The 26,495-nt window shown below is 36.5% G+C and overlaps 1 protein-coding gene across 5 annotated transcripts in view; it reads left to right on the plus strand.

The window, feature by feature from the left end:
• The window catches only part of LOC123537788 (neuronal acetylcholine receptor subunit beta-3-like), a 154,154-nt gene that overhangs the window by 120,191 nt on the left and 7,468 nt on the right, over positions 1-26,495 (plus strand). For all 5 annotated transcript variants that reach the window (XM_045321590.2, XM_045321589.2, XM_045321591.1 and 2 more), the window contains 2 exons: positions 24,316-24,463; positions 24,743-24,969. In XM_045321590.2, coding sequence (XP_045177525.2) covers positions 24,316-24,463; positions 24,743-24,969 — 375 coding nt within the window. The remainder of the gene's footprint in view (positions 1-24,315; positions 24,464-24,742; positions 24,970-26,495) is intronic.

The raw sequence follows: 26,495 nt of genomic DNA on the forward strand, positions 1-26,495 counted from the left end.
TTTTCTCTATCCATAGCAGTGGCGGGGGATTTAGCTGTCTTTCAGACTGCCTTGTTTAAACTTAAAATAGTTGCTCCACCTTATCACCCAGATCATATGACACAAAGCCCATAACTCTGGTACCAATATTTCATGAATTATGCCCCCTTTTACTTAGAATTTCAGGTTAAAGTTTTCATGCACTTTCACTCATATCTCAGTTGTTACTGAATGTATTTGATTCAAACTTAAAATAGTTATTCAACATCATCACTTACATCATGTGACACAAGGTCCATAACTCTTGCACCAATATTTCATGAGTTATCCCCCCTTTTTACTTAGAATTTCAGGTTAAAGTTTTGATGCACTTTCACTCTGCGTCACAGTTTGGTTAAAGTTTTGCATGCACGTATATGGAATGCCCTAGCTGTCTTCTGATGTTGATATATCACTTTATGCTGTACATATACCGGTATATGAAATGCCTCTACCCATATATACAGTGTTTAATGTTTATACATGTATAAAAAGAGCTTAACACTGTATAGGCGGCATCTGTATTAGCGACTTAAATTAACACGTGTCAAAATCGGTATCGAAAATAACTTTATATATGCGAAAATAAGCTATATATATTTATTTTACTCCCACCCCATCACGCACACCAATAAGGTCCCCCAGCCCCCCACCACCATGCTAATTTAAGACAGATTGTATCCAAATACACACAAATGGGGATAAATTCATTCCATATTCAAGTAGATAATAGCTACAAATTTCAGTCTTTTTGTCCATTTTACAATGTGACAAGTAAAGTGGTAAGTATATATGACTGCATGTATTTCAATTTGAAATAACTCGGTCATTTGAATTTGCACGAAATAAACGGATATCGTTAGCTATTGGACACACCATTCAAGTGCAATGAAGTGTTTTAAAAAATACCTGAGATAAAACTACGAAAGCCCATTAGTGAAAGGACATTTTGCAGGACCTTCCTATGCTTCAGTAAATTTTATGATCCGGTCTAATTAGATCACATCCTCAAAATTACAAACAATGGCCTTGGTAACCGAGGTGACCTATGTTTTATCATGTCAGTTGCATAATAGTTACGTAATGATTTCCCATATATTATTTCAAACAGCAACTTGAATGACGAAGAGCAGCGTCCTCTAAGAATTTATAATACTGTGAAATCATTTAAATTCGCTGGCATGAAAATTTGCGCAAACGGCAATAAAGACAGTTTCGTGCGGGCTTTAATTCGCGCATTTTCAATTCAAGAAAGAAATTTTTAAAACAAATATTTTTTTTTAGAAATCGCCAGCATCACATCATGTACCGCCTGTCAATAAAAGCGGGCCGTTTATGACCTTGTTAAAAAACAATATGACAGTCCAAATTGTTGTTTGACACTACGGTTAGGTAAAGTTTGAAAGACTATCAAAGGCTCGATTAAAATAAAAGAAGTTTGAAGTCTTATTATGAATGGCGCTTGTCCAATTACTATAAAACAACAATGGCAGGTGCGAATAATTATGAAGCTATGCCATTACATTCAATAATGCAGTGTGACAAACTTGAAATTTGTGGACGACGACTGCATTTATACACACATGAATTCAAATATTTACAAAGTTTTCTCTCAAAGATTAAATGATAACTAGAATAAATATTTCGTAGCATTTGTAAGACGATGACAACGATAAAAACTAGCGTAAGTAATTGAAGCGTTCGTAAAGAATAACCAATTAACCAGTTAACCAGTTAATATAGATTAATTTAATCAGATTTCATGATCAATTTTGGTAGAAACAAAATAAATTCCTATCAAAACAAGCTTTAATTAACTGCCGATAAACTGTGACATTTTGAGAAAATTTGAAGTACACGGGTCTTATAACATACCTATATTTTGGGCAGGAAATCAATACGGATAACTATATACGAAATGGTTGAATATTAGCGCGGTCTTAAATACACGAAAATTTGTCCTGCGCGAACAAAAATGATTTCACAGTAAATGTCATTCAAGTTGGAGAAAAATATATACAACAGTTATTCAGTTATTCGAAGTCTGAAGAAGAAAACTCCTTTGGCAGATAAACGAAAGAAAATATGAGATTGCAAATGTAAGGAACAAGTTTTATATTTGTTTTGGGAGTGGATGTAGACTTGGGAATGCATGTTCTTTTGTGACGAAAATAAGAATAAAGCCGATATGATTAATACACGGGTACTAAACAGTGCCTGCGGTACTGACTGTGCCGACGAAGATTGAAGGCACTTCGCTTCCTGTACCGCAGGTACTTCGTCAAACGAACGAGATCGGTGAGTGATTTTTGTCATTTTTGTCATTTTGTTACTGCATGGAGTATTTTTTCAAAAATCGGGGAATGTAGCGGGGTGTAGATGTATCTTATCTACATATCCATGCTAAAATGTGTGGCAAATGAACAATTTCCTAGAAACGTAAGGACAAATAAGTTGAGAATGAAACGTGATTTTTTCACATCAGTGACTGTTTAGACTCGATTTCTTTTCGCTGACCCAAACGATGTCGTCTCTGCCGTCGTAAATTATATTTATAAATGACATGTGATCTGCTAAAACATAAAATATGTCCAGAAAATTCCGAATTTGAACGTTATGCCACTTTTGGAAAAGTGCCGCAGGCATATTTACGATGCCGCAGCCCCTTCGAGGTGCCGCAGGCACTTTCAAAAAGTATCGGGACATATATTTGGCCAAAACTAGACAAACAGACAAATGGAAGAACAGAGAAACAACATTTCCTTCAAGAAAACGAAAAGAAAAAGGGGTGTTGAATAGTATGCAGTGGAATGCAAGTCAACTGAAGTCAGGTACCCTCATATTGGCGCATTTCAGAAAGCGGTCCGCAGAATAAAAACCCTACTTTCGTTTTCAAGTAAAACAACTCGAAAACAAGCGACTATTAGCATGAAAAGTGTCCTATTTTATGTAAAATTAATTCACGAGTAGAATGATGCCCATTTGGCTCCCGATTTATGCGAAAATGCGCGAAAAAATAGAAAACTTAAGATCTATTTATTAGGGACTTCTTTCGACTACACCCACACCACGGAAGCACATTTTTGACTAAATTACTGCATTATAACCTCTGCCACGAGATAGGTAGGTAGCTGTCACGATACTTCAAGAAATTATCGTGATAAAGCGAAGTTTTCTAATAAGAGTCTCAATAGTCAAAAGTTTCCTGTAAATATTATTGCGATGATTCACATTATAATCTCGATACCATTTGTGTAAGAGCCCATTGTGGACAGCTGACATTTACTAGCTAGACAGTTATTACGGTATAAAATCAGAAACTATATCGATGTTTGAAATTTTCTGTAGTTATTTTAATAGCCTAACGTTTCCTGGAAATATTAAGTGTATCTACAAAAAAAAAATTATTTTAAAAATGTTTTCAGAAAAAAGGAGAACTTAATAAGTATAGCTCATAAACGATCAAACGGGAGAATTTTAATAGTTTTTACATGTACGTAAAAACCTATTTTATTCCCTGCAAACAAAACTTAAAAAAAAAAAAAACATATCGAGCAGCATAGGACGGGCAGAGAAGGCAATTTTCAAAAAGCATAATGTTTTGGAAATACAGTTTGCTTCAACTGACCAGAACAATCGCGTACTATAGTTTAAGATTACCCGCGATGATAAACCGATTGCTAAACTTTTTATATTTGTGAATATAAAATATAGTCGTACGAATGCGATTTATTTGAGATTTGGTTAGTTATGGGCCAAATTTATGAAACTTTTCCTAGTGCCTGCGGCACCTCGAAGGGGCTGCGGCATCGTCAAAATGCCTGCGGCACTTTTCCAAAATTGGCATAACGTACAAATTCAAAATTTTCTGGACATATTTTATGTTTTAGCAGATCACATGTCATTTATAAATATAATTTACGACGGCAGAGACGACATCGTTTGGGTCAGCGAAAAGAAATCGAGTCTAAACAGTCACTGATGTGAAAAAATCACGTTTCATTCTCAACTTATTTGTCCTTACGTTTCTAGGAAATTGATCATTTGCCACAAATTTTAGCATGGATATGTAGATAAGATACATCTACACCCCGCTACATTTCCCGATTTTTGAAAAAAATCTTCTTGAGTAACAAAATGACAAAAATCACTCACTGATCTTGCTCGTTTTGCAAACATTGACGAAGTACCTGCGGTACAGGAAGCGAAGTGCCTTCAATCCTCGTCGGCACAGTCAGTACCGCAGGCACTGTTTAGTACCCGTGTAATAACATATTTATCTTTAATCAAGGCATTCTGTACAATAAATTTTGTGATCAAAATCTTTCTTATTGTGGCAAAACAATTCATATTATAATGCTGATTTTATGTAGGTTTACCTATTGTTGGGTGGCCTTTTTGCCACATGTAAAGAGCGCATGCGCGTTCAAACCAAAACATCCGGTAAAACATGAGGAAAACCAATAGCGTTGTAAATTGGTCTATAGCCGCATGTTGATTACATAAGAAATGAATTACTTCTTGACAAAATTATGAGGCTTTGCAAAAGAATTCAAATATTCCTGTCGAATTTTAAATTAATACTGCATTTCTGACACTTTCCGGTAGCCCAGCAAATAGATGGTATTTCGTGATTCAAGTCATATGAAACACTTGCATTTACTACTATTAGTTTAACAAAGCAATGGAAATCAATCCGCACGTACATTACCGAATTGTACGGTGATAGTCGAGCTCACCACGACCATCAACTACACTATACATAAAAAGTTCCAACATTCGTGTACTAAAAACAATTACCATCTACAGTAACCTTTTGTGCTTCTCTGGTAAACATCATTAGCGACAGTATCTACAGTATCTATGTAATACTCTATTTAAATATAACGAAACTTTTTTGAAACAGTATATTAAGTTCAGCCAATTTAAAGTATGCATATATTCATTTCTGTCCAGTCCCGCTGATTTAATTGGTTGGAGAATTATAAATCTGCAACTTTTTTTGGTTGTTTAAGTAAGTCAAAAGTTGGCTTAGACAACTACACCGTAAAAGTGATATAGTCAAACAGAAGACAGACCCGAACCCGCTACCCAGAGATTGGTAGCTGATCGTTTTGTCCACACAACTGAATCTGCAAATGCAACATCATTATGTTAATTAAGAAATGTTTATCATCGAAAACATATGAAGTAGTCATTGGAGAAACAGTTCTAAATGACGGACATCCCAAATTTACTGTCACAGACATTTCGAAAATAAAACTAGAAATTCATGTAATCTACTGAATCATATTTTAATTCAAATGCTTTCAAGTATAAATACCAGTTTATAACTCTATAGAAAGTTAAGTTAAACTAAATACACACACTCAGTTAGAAAAAGCCCAGTACAAACGTATAACACACAAAATGTTCCTATTTAAGGAATAGACGACAAACGAACAAGTTTTTATGCCCCCGGCATCTACTGATGCGGGAGGCATATAGTGATTGTCCTGTCCGTTCGTTCGTTCGTTCATCCATCCGTCCGTTCGTACGAGGTTAACCAAATGGGACCGTTTCGTCTAGCATCAATACCCCTTACAATACCGTCCATCTGTATTGTCGCGGCACTTGACATTTGACGTAATGACATTAAACAAGAAACAACAAAACAGAGTATTTCTTGTCTTTACCACAATATTTCATGTGATATGCATTAATTACTGTGTGAAAATGAATCAGATATCATTCAAGATGTACTTCGAACAACAATAGTCAGCCATTGTCATCATGTGACCTCACATCACTAATTTCGCGGTATAGGTCAACAATTGTGGCAATCAAACTATCATAGGTTAAAAACACTAAATATTATTCAAAACATTGAAAAGCTACTTAAGTCAAACTAACAGGACACTCAAAAGTCATTAAGCGCAAATTTAAATGTTTTATATTATCAGTTTACATTGGCACTATTGAAAATATTCTACTCTGGGCAGTGAACACACCAGATATTGTGCAAGTAAACCACAAGGTCGCGAGCGTGGTCATTATGTATCGGAGCCTAAGACTCGTACTATTACTGAATATTTTATATCTGATACTATTCTAACATGTTTCAATTTACTGCTCTGTATCGTGGGTGTATTTTGAGGAGATGGTTGCGGGGCCCCCATCCCCTCCTCCCCCTTAAAATCCGTCGAGTTTTAATGTTTCGCCTGATACTGATATTTCATTCATTTTTGTGTAGCTGGGGGATGTTAGGTAAAATTTAGTGTCCTCTAACCTATAGGCGGGACTTAGTTTGCATAAGTAATGAGGACAAATGCCGATTAGCTGGTAGACGAACTTGCAAACATTGCGAATGTTTGCTTAATTCATGGATTTTTTTTTATTTTTGCAATGGATATGTAAAAAAGTACGATTTTAATAAATATTGACAGATATTTAGCAATGTAACTGCAGGTAAGAACATTTTCATGTAGCATGCGTAAAATAGGTCACGAACTTAACATGTAAACACTACGTAGGCGGCGCAACTCAAATACCGCGAAATTAGTGATGTCGAGTATAGAATGACTTGATACTAATGCAGATGTAACCTGTGACCATTCCTCATCTTCAGACATCAACTGACCTCAGTTTGACCTTGACCTTGACCTCATTTTGGACTTAGGTTGCTTTATATGGGCCATCTCTTGGTTAACCAAATGGGACCGTTTCGTCTAGCATCAAAACCCCTTACAAGAATGAATTGATACTAATGCAGATGTAACCTGTGACCATTCCTCATCTTCAGACATCACTGTGACCTCAGTTTGACATTGACCTTGAACTTGACCTCGTTTTTGACTTTGTTGCTTTGTATCGACAAGGATGCCACCGGGGGCATCAAGCGTTTATTGAACGCAGCTTCTTGTTTTTAAACTATGATGTGTAATAACGTTTCTCATGTCAGTTTTGGACATTCGCTTCTGAACTCGTACTGCAGAATGTAGCGGCCTATAGAACACATTATATATTTTAGCTCGTCAAGACTAATGTTATTAAGTATCCTAGCTCATATATGCAACAAACCCACGTCTGCCCCGCTGCACACCCACTTCCCCTAACTTGAACAAGCCCACGTCTGCCCCGCTGCACACCCACTTCCCCTAACTTGAACAAGCCCACGTCTGCCCCGCTGCACACCCACTTCCCCTAACTTGAACAAGCCCATGTCTGCCCCGCTCTACACCCACTTCCCCTAACTTGAACAAGCCCATGTCTGCCCGGCTCTACAACCACTTCCCCTAACTTGAACAAGCCCATGTCTGCCCTGCTCTACAACCAGTTCCCCTATCTGCCCAGCTCCACACCCACTTCCCTATAAATTTGAATCTCATTTATTTCATACTGTTTCTCAGTATCCTTTATATACCGTTCACCCATTACGGCCCACCATCACCAAAAATAAATAAAAATACAGGCTCTTTCCTCTTTCAATAGCATTGTATGTATTTGTTTAGGTTGGCGTGGCCCTTATATACAGGGACCCTCACCCTGTATTCATGAATCTTGCAACATCAAGTCGTAATAATGAAATGAATGAACTGGCACGCAGAAAAGTGCCATTCAAATATTCCAAATTTAAATGTAAACACAAAGTCACCGCATCCGAATGTTCAAATGAAGTAAGTATAATTATACTTTTGTTGAGCACTACCACACTAATGCATCAAGCACCACCACAATCTGATAATATTATAATACAAAATTAATTCAGAATTAACAGTTCTGTCAGTTCTGTATTCACTATATTATTCAAGAATTTTAAAGGTGAACTTACGTTTTTAAAGGTGTAGCACTGTTGAAACAAAACTGCATGTCCCTTTTTACTAAAATAATTAACCTTAATTCATCTTAAGATAGCTGTATTATTTTTAAGGTAGCTTTCCACAGACAGCATTCATTTTAAGGTATAGATATTAATTTTTAAAGTAGCAGTCCTAAGGTAGTGAGGTTTATATATTTTAAGGTATTAATTTAATAGGAAACAAAAATAAAGTAAAATAAGGTGTCATGCATCCTTAGCCCAGCACTACAGACACTATCTTTCGGTTCAGCCTGTGCTGGAAAAACCCCAAGAATATATGACATTATACATTCCTTGTGAAAATGTAGTGGTGCCTTAAACATGTTTTACTCAGCTGAAACACTCGGCACTCTAATGTCACACATTCAAAATGCAATCAGCACACCAGACATCACTGACTAAGGAGAAGACACAAACAAAGGATAATGGAATATTTAAATAAAGTAAAGATTCTATCTATATTGCCCAGTTTCTTTTTATGTGAAGACTGCTATTCTTTAATTTAAGTTCCCAGTTGTATGGGTAACAATAGTTGAAATTACCATCTATATTTTTTTTTTATGCCCCCAAAGGAAGGCATATAGTTTTTGAACCTTCTGTCCGTCTGTCGGTCCGTCAGTCTGTCAGTCTGTCGGTCTGTCAGTCTGTCCGCAATTTTCGTGTCCGGTCCATATCTTTGTCATCGATGGATGGATTTTCAAATAACTTGGCATGAATGTGTACCATAGTAAGACGACGTGTCGCGCGCAAGACCCAGGTCCGTAGCTCAAAGATCAAGGTCACACTTAGACATTAAAGGATAGTGCATTGATGGGCGTGTCCGGTCCATATCTTTGTCATCGATGGATGGATTTTCAAATAACTTGGCATGAATGTGTACCACAGTAAGACGACATGTCGCACGCAAAACCCAGGTCCATAGCTCAAAGGTCAAGGTCACACTTAGACTTTAAAGGATAGTGCATTGATGGGCGTGTCCGGTCCATATCTTTGTCATCCATGGATGGATTTTCAAATAACTTGGCATGAATGTGTACCACAGTTAGACGACGTGTCGCGCGCAAGACCCAGGTCCGTAGCTCAAAGGTCAAGGTCACACTTAGACGTTAAAGGATAGTGCATTGATGGGCATGTCCGGTCCATATCTTTGTCATCCATGGATGGATTTTCAAATAACTTGGCATGAATGTGTACCACAGTAAGACGACGTGTCATGCACAAGACCCAGGTCTGTAGCTCAAAGGTCAAGGTCACACTTAGACGTTAAAGGTCATTTTTCATGATAGTGCATTGATGGGCGTGTCCGGTCCATATCTTTGTCATTCATGCATGGATTTTAAAATAACTATGCATGAATGTGTGACACAGTAAGACGACGTGTCGCGCGCAAGACCCAGCTCCGTAGGTCAAAGGTCCTAAACTCTAACATCGGCCATAACTGTTCATTCAAAGTGCCATCGGGGGCATGTGTCATCCTATGGAGACAGCTCTTGTTTTTAGTTTCTCTTGAAAATAAAACAGCGGGGAGTGTTGGTCTATAAAATTTAGTTTCTTTTAGTGTAGACTGTGCAGTTCTTTAATTTTAGTTTCTACTTGAATGGGTAATAACTGTTGAAATTACTATATATATAATTTTTTTTTTTTGTTTCTTTTGAAAATAAAAACAGGGGGGAGTGTTGTTTTATAAAATTTAGTTTATTTTAGTGCAGACTGTGCTATTCTCCAACCTTAGTTTCCAGTTGTATGGGTAATAACAGTTGAAATTACTATCTATAGTTTTTAGTTTCTCTTGAAAATAAAACAGGGGGGAGTGTTGTTGATTAATACATGCCTGCTTCCTACACCTATTTATTATCAAAGAGCTATTAAATGAGCAGCGAGCGACCTTGGGAGCACGCACAGTGAGCGGCGACGCAACTCATTATCCAGCTGCCTAGGCCTTATCAGATATCTAATTAGGCCCCCGGAGGGTTATAGGTTGACGGAGTTAGCCGTCAATCGTATCGTATTAACACAATAAACAATTGATAGTCCATCCATCTGTCGGCTACCAGTTTCTCTATTTCAGGTGCAAGGTTTGCTAATACCACCTTTCAAAAATATTTTAGCCTTGTGTTCACTATGAAAACTTAAATACCAGTTTTTCTGCTGTATTAGAATATATATCCAAGAAACGAATGTAACCATGTAGCCTATTGATTATTCTTGATTTTCACAATATTTACATAAACATTTCCTCCCAGTCCTAATTAAATAGCTTATAAATGAAATGGCACATACCTTTGAACAGTTTCCAGTGACATTTTTACTTCTAATTTTCTATATCATGACACACAGTCCAATTTATAATGTATCCTTTCTTGGCGGATTTTATCCGAACATGACTACACTACGGCGCAGTGTTCACAGAGGCAGCATGCACATTTCACAGTCTAAATAGATATTTCTTAAGAAAATTTGACTATTATAGTTAGAGAAAATAGCAATGAAATCATAATAAAACCATGCAATTCATAATACTTTACATAAACTTGATCATTTATTTCGTCTGCTTCGTACACCGGAAGGCACGGAGTGTAGCTTTCCGAGTGTAGCTTTCCAGCCGTACCACAACCATATTTCAGTGTGAGTAAACTGTATACTGACCTAGGGGTCTATATGAAAATGTTCAAAATATCATTAGGAAGTGACAATTATGATAAGAAAACAGACTGATGTAAAAAGTGATATTGTCTGTATTAGAAAATTTAGCTATACAATCATGTACGAGTTAAGACAAAACTGGATACTGAATCAGGTACTGTAACCGCCCATTTTCACCTATCACCAGCTTCCGAATTGTGACGATAATCAATGCATTCTGGTGAAAAACTGTAAAGAATTTAGGAGAATAGTGATTATAAAATTACACCATAGTCACAAAAATATGCAACTATTTAATTAATAAACTGTAAAATATCCATATTCGGATACAGTGATTGTACCCACATTATCTGCCCCGCTCCACACCCACTTAACTTGAACAAGCCCACATCTGCCCCGCTCCACACCCACTTCCCCTAACTTGAACAAGCCCACGTCTGCCCCGCTCTACACCCACTTCCCCTAACTTGAACAAGCCCATGTCTGCCCCGCTCTACAACCACTTCCCCTAACTTGAACAAGCCCACGTCTGCCCCGCTCCACACCCACTTCCCCTAACTTGAACAAGCCCATGTCTGCCCCGCTCTACAACCACTTCCCCTAACTTGAACAAGCCCACATCTGCCCCGCTCCACACCCACTTCCCTATAAATTTGAATCTCATTTTATTTCATACTGTTTCTCAGTATCCTTTATATACCGTTCACCCATTACAGCCCACCATCACCAAAAATAAATAAAAATACAGGCTCTTTCCTCTTTCAATAGCATTTGTTTCTCTAAAATTGTTTCTTACCTCATTCAGATACACACAGCCCGGCCATCACACTTGTTACCAATATTTTATTATTTTGTGTACCTTTTTCCTGTACAATACATTTGCAACTACAATACAGCGAGACTACTGAAACTAGAATACATTTGCAACTACAATACAGCGAGACTACTGAAACTAGAATACATTTGCAACTACTGAAACTTTAATACTAATAGATAGAGCTAAATCAATTAAATGAAGTGCAGCATTAAAACATAACTTTATCTTGAATAATTACTGATTGATTTCCGTTTCAAAAGATCACAACGGCACATGACATTGTGTGATACGGCTGTCTTTAATACTACCTCTTTGTTATTATCTCTGCTGACGGCACATGTTCTTGTTTAGATCAAGGTATGTGGTTGCCAGTCACCACAAATCCATTCAACCTTTAATAAACGCACTTTCAGTCCCCTTCTGGTTGAAAACAAATTTCAGGGACTATAGGAATGCGCTTTTCCATCTGTCCATTCGCAATTTCATGTCTGGTCCATAACTCTGTCATTCATTAAGGGATTTTAATATTACTTGGCACAAATGTTTCCCATGATGAGACGACATGTCTTGCGCAAAACCCAGACCCCTGGCTCAAAGATTACGGTCACAATTGCAGGTCAAAAGTCAACAGGGCTTTTTCCTGTCCTGTCCATAGCTCTGCCATCCATGAAGGGATTTTAATATTACTAGGCACAACTGTACCTCATAATAAGACAATCTGTCTTGCACAACTTTCAGACCCCTAGCTCAAAGGTCAAGGTCACACTTGGAGGTCAAAGGTCAACAGGGTTATTAATCAATGGATTACAATATTACTTGTAGGTATGTATGTATATTACTTATATGTATGTTAAAGGCACTCGCTACAGTTTTTCCGGACGGGTCGATATTAACCCCAACACCGTGCCAATTTGGTTTCGATGTAGCTCCCTGGAGACTTGGTGCGGTCTTCTGCGCATGCCCGGAAGTGATTATCTAATGTCGCGTACGGCAAAAATTCGCAAATTATTGTATGTTTGTATGCATTTAATGTACAAAATGTCTAATATACTGACTAAAGGGTAAGTATCAGCATGGTTACAAAGTATATACATTTAAAGTACTTTTGGTTCAAATTACTTCAGTCCAACATATACTGGAGTCTGTTATTTATACCAGCGCTCAAACTCTGCATTGAGTCACAGCTGTTTCTAATCCCGTACCGTACATTCGTAAACTATAGGTTTTGTTAAAAAAAAGGGCGGAAACTTTCATCGTTCTATATGCCATCAAAATGCTTCAGAAACGCCTTAAAATCCGCTTATTAAGAAATCTGCCGTTTGATAATTTTATATATATATTTCTAAGTCATTTTTTCAAACACTGAATGAGTATTTCGTACCAACCTGCTTTGTATAAATGCCCGCCACACCCCACCTCGTTGTAATTTGATTTAAGCGAAATCTAATATGGTGACCTATCAATTTTCTTTTTGTTTTAAATTAGGTAGACATACCAAAGGTATGTGCAGAGTTTGATTAAATTCTATTATGAGAACCTCGATAAAATAGCAGAAGTACCAACTTAAAATTGACAAAAATATGCAAAAATAGCCCTTGGGTCTGCTGAACAAGTATTCCTTTCTTTACAAAATCATGTTCTTTTGATTTCTCTGAGCATGTTTCAAATAGATATATTGTTTTCCGTTATAAAAATGCTTAGATAATCAAATTTATGCTTATTATTGTACTTTACTGAAATATATTTTAGGATTACAGAAATTTTGAAAAATGTTTAAAATAGCACCATATCTAGGGGCAAATTAAATTGAAACAAAGCTGGTGACCTAGTATTTTTATTTCATTTTTCAATACATCATAACATGATCTTTTAATACAAAACATTTCATCAAAATCTATATTTGAGAAAAAAATTACGAAACTGTAGCGAGGGTCTTTAATGTGGCATGAACAGGGTCTGTTTTGTGTCCGGTCCATAACTCTGTCATTCATCAAGGGATTTTTATATTACTTGGCACAAATGTTCCCCATGATGAGACAACTTGTCAAGCGCAAAACTCGGACCCCTAGCTCAAGGTCAAGGTTAAAATTGGAGGTCAGAGGTCAACAGGGTTATTAATCAATTGATACAGTAAACCTCGCTTATAAGGAACAGCTTGGGACCTCTAAAAATTGTTCCTTATAACCGAGGTTCCTTATATCCGTATAGTGAACTAGTTCCTTGTAACAGAGGTTTGTATAACGGACACAATTTGTATAGCGAACACTATTTGGGACTTCTAAAAATTGTTCCTTATAACCGAGGTTCCTTATATCCATATAGCGAACTAGTTCCTTGTAACAGAGGTTTGTATAACGGACACAATTTGTATAGCGAACACTATTTGACTAACGTTTGAAAAGGGCACACTCACACTCCGGACCGACCATGAATCTTTATGTGAGAAAGTTGCAAGTCTAGTACAGGTCCTTTCCTGGAGAGATGGTAAGGTCTGCATGTATATTGCTGAGATACTGTTGAAACATGGCATTAAACCAGTTAGACTGTAATTTGTGTTTATATTTTGTCGGTTATTTCTATCTTCTTTTTAGAGAGCGCTTCATTATGACTATAAGATATGTTGCAGTTTCTCCCCTGACCTTGCTCGACTGCATGTTATGTGAATAGGCATCAATACTAAAATAAATGTTTAAATTTTTATTACAAAAATGTTAAATCAGACTACATATTAAGATTCAAAAGTAGGGTGTTTTGACATGCATTGTATTGCGACATACATACGGATTAAAGTGTAAATTATACCTATAATTTCCTACTGTCCATTTTAGCACTTGCTTTATTTTTATGCCCCCGAAGGGAGGCATATAGTTTTTGAACCGTCTGTCGGTCTGTCAGTCTGTCTGTCCGCAATTTTCGTGTCCGGTCCATATCTTTGTGATCGATGGATGGATTTTCAAATAACTTGGCATGAATGTGTACCACAGTAAGACGACATGTCGCGCGCAAGACCCAGGTCCATAGCTCAAAGGTGAAGGTCACACTTAGACGTTAAAGGATAGTGCATTGATGGGCGTGTCCGGTCCATATCTTTGTCATCCATGGATGGATTTTCAAATAAATTGGCATGAATGTGTACCTGAGTAAGACGACGTGTCGCGCGCAAGACCCAGGTCCGTAGCTCAAAGGTCAAGGTCACACTTAGACGTTAAAGGATAGTGCATTTATGGGCGAGTCCGGTCCATATCTTTGTCATCCATGGATGGATTTTCAAATAACTTGGCATGAATGTGTACCACAGTAAAACGACGTGTCGCACGCAAGGCCCAGGTCCATAGCTCAAAGGTCAAGGTCACACTTAGACGTTAAAGGTCATTTTTCATGATAGTGCATTGATGGGCGTGTCCGGTCCATATCTTTGTCATTCATGCATGGATTTTAAAATAACTACGCATGAATGTGTGACACAGTAAGACGACGTGTCGCAAGCAAGACCCAGCTCCGTATGTCAAAGGTCCTAAGCTCTAACATCGGCCATAACTATTCATTCAAAGTGCCATCGGGGGCATGTGTCATCCTATGGAGACAGCTCTTGTTTACAGTTGGAAATTTAGTAAACTGGACTGTTTGCCATTGTTAATCACACGTAATTAGCACATTTGTTTTGGATAGTATGACCGTGACCGTGACTGATTTTGTTCACTATTGTTAACATGAAATACCTTAATACATGTAGCTCTAGCACATAATTTTGAGTAAAAATTAGTCTACTATCTTCTAGTAATTGATAAATGTTACTGATACTGTTATATATTTTCTTTTTATCGTATCCATGAGTATCAAAAAAATGAAATAATTTTTGTTTATTCATGTGCATGAAAGCGCGTGGAAGTGTTGGCATTACTCTGACGTCATCAGCAATTCTGCTGTTCATTTCCGGTTTTCAATCATTTTTATTCTTTTATGTCTGTTCACTATAACCGAGGTGTTTTCCATTGAATTTCGTACTTTGGGACTTGAAAAAGTGTTCCTTATAACCGAGTTCCTTATAGCCGAGGATTTTTACATTGAATAAGAAGGAATTAGATCGGGGAATTGAAAACTGTTCCTTATAACCGAGTGTTCTTTATATCCGAGTTCCTTATAGGTGAGGTTTACTGTATTACTTAACATAAATGTTCCCCATGATAAGATGATGTGTCATGCGCAACACCCAGAACCCTAGCTTAAAGGTCAAGGTCACACTTGGAGGTCAAAGGTCAGTAGGATTTTTTTCCTGTCTGGTCTAAAACTTTCTCATGCAAAACAGGATTTAAATATCAATTGGCACAAATATTTCCCTTGATGAGACAATGTGTCATGCGCAAAACCTGGGGCCTTAGCTGAAAGGTCAAAGTCACACTTGGAAGTCAAAGGCCAAAAGGGATTTTTTTTCCTGTCCAGTCTGTAACTCAACAATCCTTTAAGGGATTTTAATATTACTTGAACAAATGTTCACCACCATGAGATGGAGTGCCGTGCACAAGAACCAGGTTCATAGGTCAGAGGTCAAGGTCACACTTAGAGGCCAAAGGTCAGATACAAGAATGGCTTTGTCCGGAGCATTTCTTCTTCGTGCATGGAGGGATTTTAATGTAACTTGGAACAAATGTTCTTGTTTTTAGCTCGACTATTCGAAGAATAAGTAGAGCTATCCTACTCACCACGGTGTCGGCGTCACACCTTGGTTAAGTTTTTCGTACCAGTCCACTTTTTGACAAAGTCTTTTGAGATAAAGCTTTGAAACTTTCAACACTTGTTTACCATCACCATTTTCAGTTATAGGCAAGAGCGCATAACTCCATCAAGAATTTTGGCTGAATTATTGCCCTTTTTGACTTAGAAATCTTGGTTAAGTTTTTCGTACCAGTTCATATTTTGACAAAGTCTTTTGAGATAAAGCTTTGAAACTTTCAACACTTGTTTAGCATCACCGTGTCTAGTTTTAGGCAAGAGTACATAACTCCATCAAGGATTTTGGCTGAATTATGGCCCCTTTTGACTTTGAAATCTTGGTTAAGTTTTTCGTACCAGTTCATATTTTGACAAAGTCTTTTGAGATAAAGCTTTGAAACTTTCAACACTTGTTTACCATCACCATGTCCAGTTATAGGCAAGAGTGCATAACTCCATCAAGAATTTTGGCTGAATTATTGCCCTTTTTGACTTAGAAATCTTGGTTAAGTTTTTCGTACCAGTTCATATTTCGGCAAAGTCTTTTGAGATAAAGCTTTGAAACTTTCAACACTTGTTAACTATCACCATGACCAGTTATAGGCAAATGTACATAACTCCATCAAGGATTTTGGCTGAATTATGGCCCCTTTCTACTTAGAAATCTTGGTTAAGTTTTTCGTACCAGTTCATATTTTGTGTAAAGTGTTTGACATATGGCTTTGAAACTTTTATCACTTATTCAGTATAATAGTCTATATCTGTAGGAAAGAGTACATAACTCTATCATCTATTTTGGCTGAATAACAGCCCTTTTTGGACTTGGAAATCTGTTCTGTTTTCATACATGTCTATGTTTTGTCAAAACTATTTGACGCAAAACTATTGTAACTGTATATAAATAAAGAACAAGATACAATAGTTTCGCGCTCAGCCCTTGATATAGCTTTTAAACTTTGAACATTCGTTTATCATTATGATTTCCATCTGTAGGCAAGAGTACGTAACTCTGACAACTATTTTGGCTGAATTATGGCCCTTTTTGGACTTTGAATATGGTTCACACATTGCCATTTAGTGCAAGACTTGTCGAAATCCACAAATACTGGAACATTGTCTAATCTATTTTTGAGTCGGCTAAACGCTGTCAAGCGTTTGACGAGTCCTTGCTATCGCACGATTTCTCATTCTTAAATGGCCTCACAACACAGTGAAGTGATGTAGTTCCATTGGATTGTCTCTAATTTCAAAGAGTTCATTGATCGAATGAAGTTCATTTATATCAATCCTATTTGCTGTGACCAATATACGATGTAATCTGTCATATTTATGACTTGTAATTGTGCAATACTCCAATAAAGCCACGTATTTTCTTCCGCGGTAACTCATTAAGCATAAACACGCATAACGATTCTGCGGGATTTGGTAATACATTTGCGCATATGATTATGGTGACGAATTTTATGCCCTTTTGTCACAAAATAGCAAATAGCATGTTCACAAATTCAAATAAAAACTGCATATTAACTTATTAGCCAAATTATCCATTTGTTACCCTGTCTGTTTCAAAAAATAATCTTTAAAATCATTGCGCAAATAACAAATTTATTGTGCTGTGCATTTTATGAATTGCGCAGACTTACAAAGCTTGCGTAACATCCAGCGAAAGACAAAATATAGTTCCAAAACATACTGCTAGTATTTTATTGAGTGGGTACCTCTGAAAGCATTGGAATGTCTTTTATCAAAGAGTTTACCACATCGATGAAATTAAATTTTGACAGTTTCATTTTAAATGACCCGAATAAGATATGTGCAGTACGTTAATTCTTCCGCGAGACTTCGCGGATGAATCCTAACTACATTCTGGACACTTCTCGGCGAACACGCGTGACCTGTTTATAACAATGCTTCTACGACTTTGCGTGGGTTGAATTTTGCAGTCAGTAAACGGATAAATTATCGGAAGAAGAAGCTCTTACTGATTTGTTTAGTTACTACTGATATTAAAAATGATATTAATTCTTATTTTTCGAGAAATAAACAAATCGGCGAAACATTAAATTGTATTTTCTTGTAGTTTTTGAAATCGAAAGTAGATCATCTATGTTTGGCTGCTTTGACGAAACGAAACAACTTTTTTATGAAAAGATTTAAATAAGAGGTAATTTAGCCGTAAACTTCAATGTCAGATACTGCCAATTCCTGCTAAATGTCTTCGTATCATCACAATTTGTAAAATATATTGTTGAAACTGGAGAAAAGTGTAATCGTATCCGGATATAATATTTTGGGTAAATATCGAGCTGTGTTATGAAATTTTAACATTCAAGTAACATACATGATAGATATTATTGTAACAGAAATGATTCTAGAATTTATTTTTATTACACCTACATGTAATCTATGTCAGACTCGTATTCTAGTCCTGAGGCATGATCTGAAAGTAAAAAGATGAAGTGACAGTCATACTTTGGATATTGTAATACTAGAAAGAGTCTAGATCGTAACCTTTCTGGAATTTTGACTGGTTTGGATAATTTGCTTACGATTCAGGTTCGCAAAAAAATGAAACCGTCACCCATTCTGATGTCATGATGACACATGGCTTGATTTTTGCAGTCAGTAAGCGGATAAATTATCCCGAGAAAGAGCTCTTTCTGATTTGTTTAATTACTACTGATTTTAAAAATGATTTTATTTCTTATTTTTCGAGGAATAAACAAATTGGCGAAACATTAAATTGTATTTTCTTGTAGTTTTTGAAATCGGAAGTAGATCGTCTATGTTAGAGTGCTTTGAAGAAACGAAACAATTTTTTTAATGAAATGATTTAAATAATTTCACCGTAAACTTCAATGTCAGATACTGCCAATTGCTGCTAAACTGTCTTCATATCATCACAATTTGTAAAACATATTGTTGAAACTGGAGATTTTGGTGGTATAAAAGAAAGTGTAATCATGTCCGGATATATTATTTTGGGTAAATATCGAGCTGTGTTATGAAATTTAAACATTCAAGTAACAGACATGATAGATATTATTGTAACAGAAATGATTCTAAAATTTATTTTTATAATACATACATAGAATCAATATCAGACTTATATAATTCTAGTGCTGAGGCATGACCTGAAAGTAAAAATATGAAGTGACAGTCATTCATACTTTGAATATTGCAATACTAAAAAGAATCTAGGTAATATTTAGAAATTGAAACATAAAATTTTCAGTTAGAAATCGCACCAAAGGCTGTATCAAGGGTCTACATTTTCAAAATTTCCTTGTGGTGATACCCCAAACCCTACTTGCAGGAGGGGGTATCCTCCCACACCCTCCCCCCATATTGCCACTTTACAGTTTGATACATTTGCCCTTTTACCACCTGCCACAATGCCCATTTCAAAATCTGACTGCAGTTCAAAGCGGGATAAAAATGGCTCAAACATTTTTTCAGCCCAGTCTGGGCCTGTCTGTCTACATGAATCAAAATGGATAATTGAAAGTACATAGACTTGGGGACTACTGACATGGTTTTGAAGGGGTTAACAGGTCTGAAATAGAATAAATGATGGTTTTAACTAAAAAAGAACTGCATTTATTAATATTGGTTATCTTTTCCGAAATTGGTATCTAGTCCAAGTAACTTCTCTTAGTTTCGAACGCACAATTTTCCTGTCAGTGTAAACATTCATGACACTATATATTGACACTCAGCAACATTTACATATCTTTAAACACAAAAGTAAGTATACTTTAAATTCACATCCCTTATAATATGATTGAACAATACCTAGCGTGTGACACGGTTATTTCCAGGCCCCTTATCTGTAAAATATCTGAACAGTTCTTTCGTCCATCCGTTACAAATTGTATGTGGCAATCCGCGCTATAAAATTTCAATATATAAATTTTCATATTCAAATCTTATCATGTGCGAATATATACCAGCCGATAGTTGCCTGTTTTGGTAATGCCGGAGGCAAATGTTTACTGGAAAAATATTTATAGTCATGGGCAGTATCTTAGTGTCACCTGTCAAATTGTAGTTTGTACTTTCAACATTTTTATTTTTGCGAACCACTCTTCAATTTTAGAGAAATATATTGGGTTTAAATACTTGTATAATGTCAATCAAAGTTTTACTAGGCATCGATTGAATGTCCATTTCATCTATTGTAACAAAATCTCTGTTCAGTTGGGGAAAAAAACTAAAACCAAATTGAAACTGGTAGACTATACTACCAGTACATCAATCATTAGCCGACTCTCAGGCCCTTCAGGCCTTTGATTTTCTTTTGTCTGAATATCTATGTTAATATTTTGACCCCGTTATTCAATCAATTCTTCGAATAGTCGAGCGCGCTGTCATCAGACAGCTCTTGTTAGCTCACCTGTCACTTGACAGGGTGAGCTTTTGTGATCACTCTTCGTCCGTCCGTCCACATTTTCTTGTGAACATGATAGAGACCACAATGTCATTTTGTATTTGATTTTGATCAAACTTGCACTCAACTTGTATGGGCATAATATCTTGGTTCCTTTCGAAAACTGGCCAGATCCCATCATGGGTTCCAGTGTTATGGCCCCTTAAAGGGCCAGATTTTGCTATTTTTGGCTTGTGAACATGATAAAGACCACATTTTGCAAACAACTTTAATAAAACTTGCACACTAGTTGTATTGGCATAATATCTCGGTTCCTTTCAAAAACTGGCCGGATCCCGTCATGGGTTCCAGAGTTATGGCCCCTTAAAGGGCAAAATTTTGCTATTTTTTGCTTGTGAACACGATAGAGACAACATTTTGCAATCAACTTTAATAAAACTTCCACACTAGTTGTATTGGCATAATATCTCGGTTCTTTTCGAAAACTGGCCGGATCCCATCATGGGTTCCAGAGTTATGGCCCCTTAAAGGGCCAAAATTTGCTATTTTATGCTTGTGGACACAATAGAGACAACATTTTGCAAACAACTTTAATCAGACTTGCACACAACTTGTAATGGCAGAATAATTATGGTTCCTTTCTAAAACTGGCCAGATCCCATCATGGGTTCCAGAGTTATGGCCCCTTAAAGGGCCAAATTTTACCATTTTTGGCTTGTGAACATGATAGAGACCACATTTTGCAATCAACTTTAATCAAACTTGCACACAACTTGTATTGGCATAATATCTCGGTTCCTTTCGAAAACTTGCCAGATCCCATCATGGGTTCTAGAGTTATGGCCCCTTACAGGGCCAAAATTTGCTAGTTTGGCTTGTGCAGTCATATAGAGACTTCATTTATGGTTTGATTTGATACTAACTTGCAAAATATTGTCAACAACAATAAATTTTGGATTCCATGATGAATCTGTCAGATCCAATCATAGGTTCTGGAGTTATTTTATATCTGATTACCTCCCCTGATTTTAATCAAAATGAATTTGTATCAGTAAGTACTTATAGGACTCATTTGAAATTTCATTATTGTCATAAGTTGGACACAGACAATCAGGGTAGATAACTATGGACTGATTTTATGTGAAATTACCTCCTTTATTTCAAATTAAAATGGATATATCTCCGTAACTTATGAAAATACTGATCTGAAATTTCATTTATGCCATCAGATGGACTTGGACAATCAGTGAAGATACATATTGACTGAATTTATGACAAATTACCTCCCTTTATCTTTTATGTAAATGAATATACCTAGCAGCTTCTAATGAGATTGGTTTGAAACATTATTTATGTCTTCCATGGTAAGAAATTTCTACTTTTACTTACTTTTCTAATATATTGTTGTAAAGGCTTGTACTCTGTATTTTCTACATGCATATACCAATGCATGATTACCTCCCCTGATTTTAATAAAAATGGATTTATCTCAGTAAGTATCAATAGGACTTATTTGAAATTTCATTATTGTCATTAGTTGGACTGAGACAATCAGGGTAGATAACTATGGACTGGTTTATGTCAAATTACCTCCCTTTGTTTCAAATTAAAATGGGTGTATCTCAGTTACCAATGAAGATACTAATGTGAAATGGGCCAGATCCCATCATGGGTTCCAGAGTTATGGCCCCTTAAAGGGCCAAATTTTGCCATTTTTGGCTTGTGAACATGATAGAGACCACATTTTGCAATCAACTTTAATAAAACTTGCACACTAGTTGTATTGGCATAATATCTCGGTTCTTTTCGAAAACTGGCCAGATCCCATCATGGGTTCCAGAGTTATGGCCTCTTAAAGGGCCAAAATTTGCTATTTTTTGCTTGTGGACACAATAGAGACAACATTTTGCAATCAACTTTAATCAAACTTGCACACAACTTGTAATGGCATAATATCTTGGTCCCTTTTGAAAACTGGCCAGATCCCATCATGGGTTCCAGAGTTATGGCCCCTTAAAGGGCCAAATTTTGCCATTTTTGGCTTGTGAACATGATAGAGACCACATTTTGCTGTCAACTTTAATAAAACTTGCACACAAGTTGTATTGGCATAATATCTCGGTTCCTTTCAAAAAATAGCTGGATCCCATCATGGATTCCAGAGTTATGGTCCCTTAAAGGGCCAAAATTTGCTATTTTTTGCTTATGAACACGATAGAGACAACATTTTCCAATCAGCTTTAATCAAACTTGCACACAACTTGTATTGGCATAATATCTCGGTTCCTTTCTAAAACTGGCCGGATCCCATCATGGGTTCCAGAGTTATGGCCCCTTACAGGGCCAAAATTTGCTATTTTGGCTTGTGCAGTCATATAGAGACTTCATTTATGGTTTGATTTGATACAAACTTGCAAAATATCGTCAACAACAATAAATTTTGGATTCCATGATGAATCTGTCAGATCCAATCATAGGTTCTGGAGTTATTTTATATCTGATTACCTCCCCTGATTTTAATCAAAATGAATTTGTATCAGTAAGTACTTATAGGACTCATTTGAAATTTCATTATTGTCATAAGTTGGACACAGACAATCAGGGTAGATAACTATGGACTGATTTTATGTCAAATTACCTCCCTTTGTTTCAAATTAAAATGGGAATATCTCCGTAACTAATGAAGATACTGATCTGAAATTTCATTTATGCCATCAGATGGACTTGGACAATCAGTAAAGATACATATTGACTGAATTTATGACAAATTACCTCCCTTTATCTTTTATGTAAATGAATATACCTAGCAGCTTCAAATGAGATTGGTTTGAAACGTTATTTATGTCTTCCATGGTAAGAAATTTCTACTTTTACTTACTTTTCTAATATATTGTTGTAAAGGCTTGTACTCTGTATCTTCTACATGCATATACCAATGCATGATTACCTCCCCTGATTTTAATAAAAATGGATTTATCTCAGGAAGTATCAATAGGACTTATTTGAAATTTCATTATTGTCATTAATTGGACTGAGACAATCAGGGTAGATAACTATGGACTGGTTTTATTTCAAATTTCCTCCCTTTGTTTCAAATTAAAATGGGTGTATCTCAGTAACCAATGAAGATACTAATTTGAAATGTCATTTATGCCATCAGATGGACTCTGACAATCAAGGTAGATAACTTTTGACTGAATTTTTGACAAAATACCTCCCTTTATTTTATGTAAATGAATATACCTCAGCAGCATCTAATGAGATTGGTTTTAAATGTTATTTAAGTCTTCCAGGGTAAGGAATAGTAATGCTAGTACAAAAATGCAGCATTTGAGCCAAAGACTCTCAAACTCGGTATGGAGATTGGCTATGACTTGTATGTGACCCATAGGTCAAAAGGGACTGTTACAAGAAAATATTTATCCTGATGATATTTAATGTGTATGCCTGTGTGATCTATGTCAAAACTTGATCTTATCATTAAGAGCAATGGTACTTAAGTGAGCGATATAGGGCCATCATGGCCCTTTTGTTTCATTTTTATGCTATTTCAAACTCGGTCTTTTTATACAGGTTTCACTTCACTGCAACAGTGTTATATTTTTCTACGTAAAGTGTCCCTAAGACAGCAACCTGCTAGGCATTTTCAGTGTGGATATTTTGAACATTTTTTTCGGGGATGTTGCTGACTATCGCAATAGAACAATAAAGAAGCGTATTTATTCTGTAAATGTTAATATGTAACTTTTCCAGTAGTTTCAAAAAGCAGGCCTTTCTAATGAAGATCATTAATTATGTCATTTTAATTTTGAAATAAAGCATCATTTTCTATTTTGACAATCTACTGTATCAATTAAATAATTTATGGAGAAAAATAGAATTTTGATTTTTGATATAAAGGTGTGAAAAGCTGGTCGTTTCCTGCAACAGCAGTAGAACTCATTTCCGGAGGTATTTACAGCAATCAGTATGCAGAAAATGATGAATGGGAATTAACATCGTCTAGTGTGACCACACAGAATGTCACCACAAATGGAATACAGTACAGGTACTTAATTACTGTCTCAGTAACACCATTATTATTTACAAACAAGATTTATGTCAGATTTGAGCAACATGGTCATCATACACAGGATCTGTCTGACTGCAAAAGCTTAATGACCCATGGTAACTCATCGTTTATACCAGTTTTACAGTAAATTACCAACAACTATTAACAGAACTAGATCAGACAGTAAAAGATATTTCATAATTATCTTGCCATATATAAACATGACAGACTGACAAATTCATTCTCAAACTTTTATAATTTTGTTCTCTATTACAGCAACCTTCTTTACAAGTTTACGATGACTCGGCGGTCTACAACAATATTATTGACTGTTGTTTTGCCATTCGTTCTTGCTTCTTTTCTCGGAGTGTTCGTGTTCATGATTCCTGCTGAATCAAGCAATAAAACTGGCTTTCCTGTTGGTGTACTCGTAGTGGAGGTCGTTCTTCTCAGTATCATGATGGAGGTTATACCTATATCAGCCAGGAATGTTCCTGTCCTAGGTTTGTGCTGTTCATGTTTATAACTGAAATAATTGCAATAGCGCACATATTACAGAATTGTACTAAAATAACATAATAACATTGGGGACTGTAATAAATATCAAGATACATTCAAGGACTTTAAAAGCGTCTCATCCATATATGGCAATTATTTTATTCTTGCAACGTATTCAAGTATTTTCATATTCACTAATCATTTCATTATTATGTCTCCCCACTCCCCCCACTGGGGGAGACATTGTTTTTGCCCTGTCCGTCCATATGTCACACTTCATTTCTGATCAATAACTGGAGAACCATTTGACCTAGAACCTTCAAACTTTATAGGGTGGTAGAGCTGCTGGAGTTTTTTGGGTCACTCCATCAAAGGTCAAGATCACAAGGGCCTGAACATTGAAAACCATTTCCGATCAATAACTTGAGAACCACTTGACCCAGAACAATGAAACTTCATAGGATGATTGGTCATGCAGAGTAGATGACCCCTATTGATTTTGGAGTCACTTTGTTAAAGATCAAGGTCACAGGGGCCTGAACATTGAAAACCATTTCAGATCAATAACTTGAGAACCACTTAACCCAGAAAGTTGAAACTTCATAGGATGATTGGTCATGCAGAGTAAATGACCCCTATTGATTTTGGGGTCACTTTGTTAAAGGTCCAGGTCACAGGGGCCTGAACATTGAAAACCATTTCTGATCAATAACTTGAGAACCACTTGACCCAGAAAGTTGAAACTTCATAGGATGATTGGTCATGCAGAGTAAATGACCCCTATTGATTTTGGGGTGGCTTTGTTAAAGGTCAAGGTCACAGGGGCCTGAACATTGAAAACCATTTCTGATAAATAACTTGAGAACCACTTGACCCAGATGTTGAAACTTCATAGGTTGATTGGTCATGCAAAGTAGATGGCCCCTATTGATTTTGGGTCACTCTGTTAAAGGTCAGGGTCACAGGGGCCTGAACATGGAAAACCATTTCTGGTCAGTAACTTGAGAACCACTTGACCCAGAATGTTAAAACTTCATAGGATGATTGGTCATGCAGAGTAGATGACCCCTATTAATTTTTGGATTACTCTATTAAAGGTCAAGGTAACAGGGGCCTGGTCATGTAAAATCATTTCGCGACAGTAACTTGAGAACCACTTGACCCAGAATGTTGAAACTTCATAGGGTGATTGGACATACAGAGTAGATGACCTCTATTGATTTTGGGGCCAGTCTATTAAAGGTCAAGGTTACAGTGGACAGAAAATGGAAATCCATTTCTGGTCAATAACTTGAGAACCATTTGACCTAGAACCTTCAAACTTCATAGGCTGATAGGACTTACAGAGTAGATGCATTGCCCTTATTGTTTTTAGGGTCACTCCATCAAAGGTCAAGGTCAAAGGGGGCTGAACATAGAAAACTCTTTCCAATTAATAACTTGAGAACCATTTGACCCAGAATGTTGAAACTTAATAGGATGATTTGACATGTAGAGTAGATGACTCATATTGATTTTGGGGTCACTTGAT

Source organism: Mercenaria mercenaria, chromosome 18 (assembly GCF_021730395.1).
Source record: "Mercenaria mercenaria strain notata chromosome 18, MADL_Memer_1, whole genome shotgun sequence".
NCBI lineage: Eukaryota > Metazoa > Mollusca > Bivalvia > Venerida > Veneridae > Mercenaria > Mercenaria mercenaria.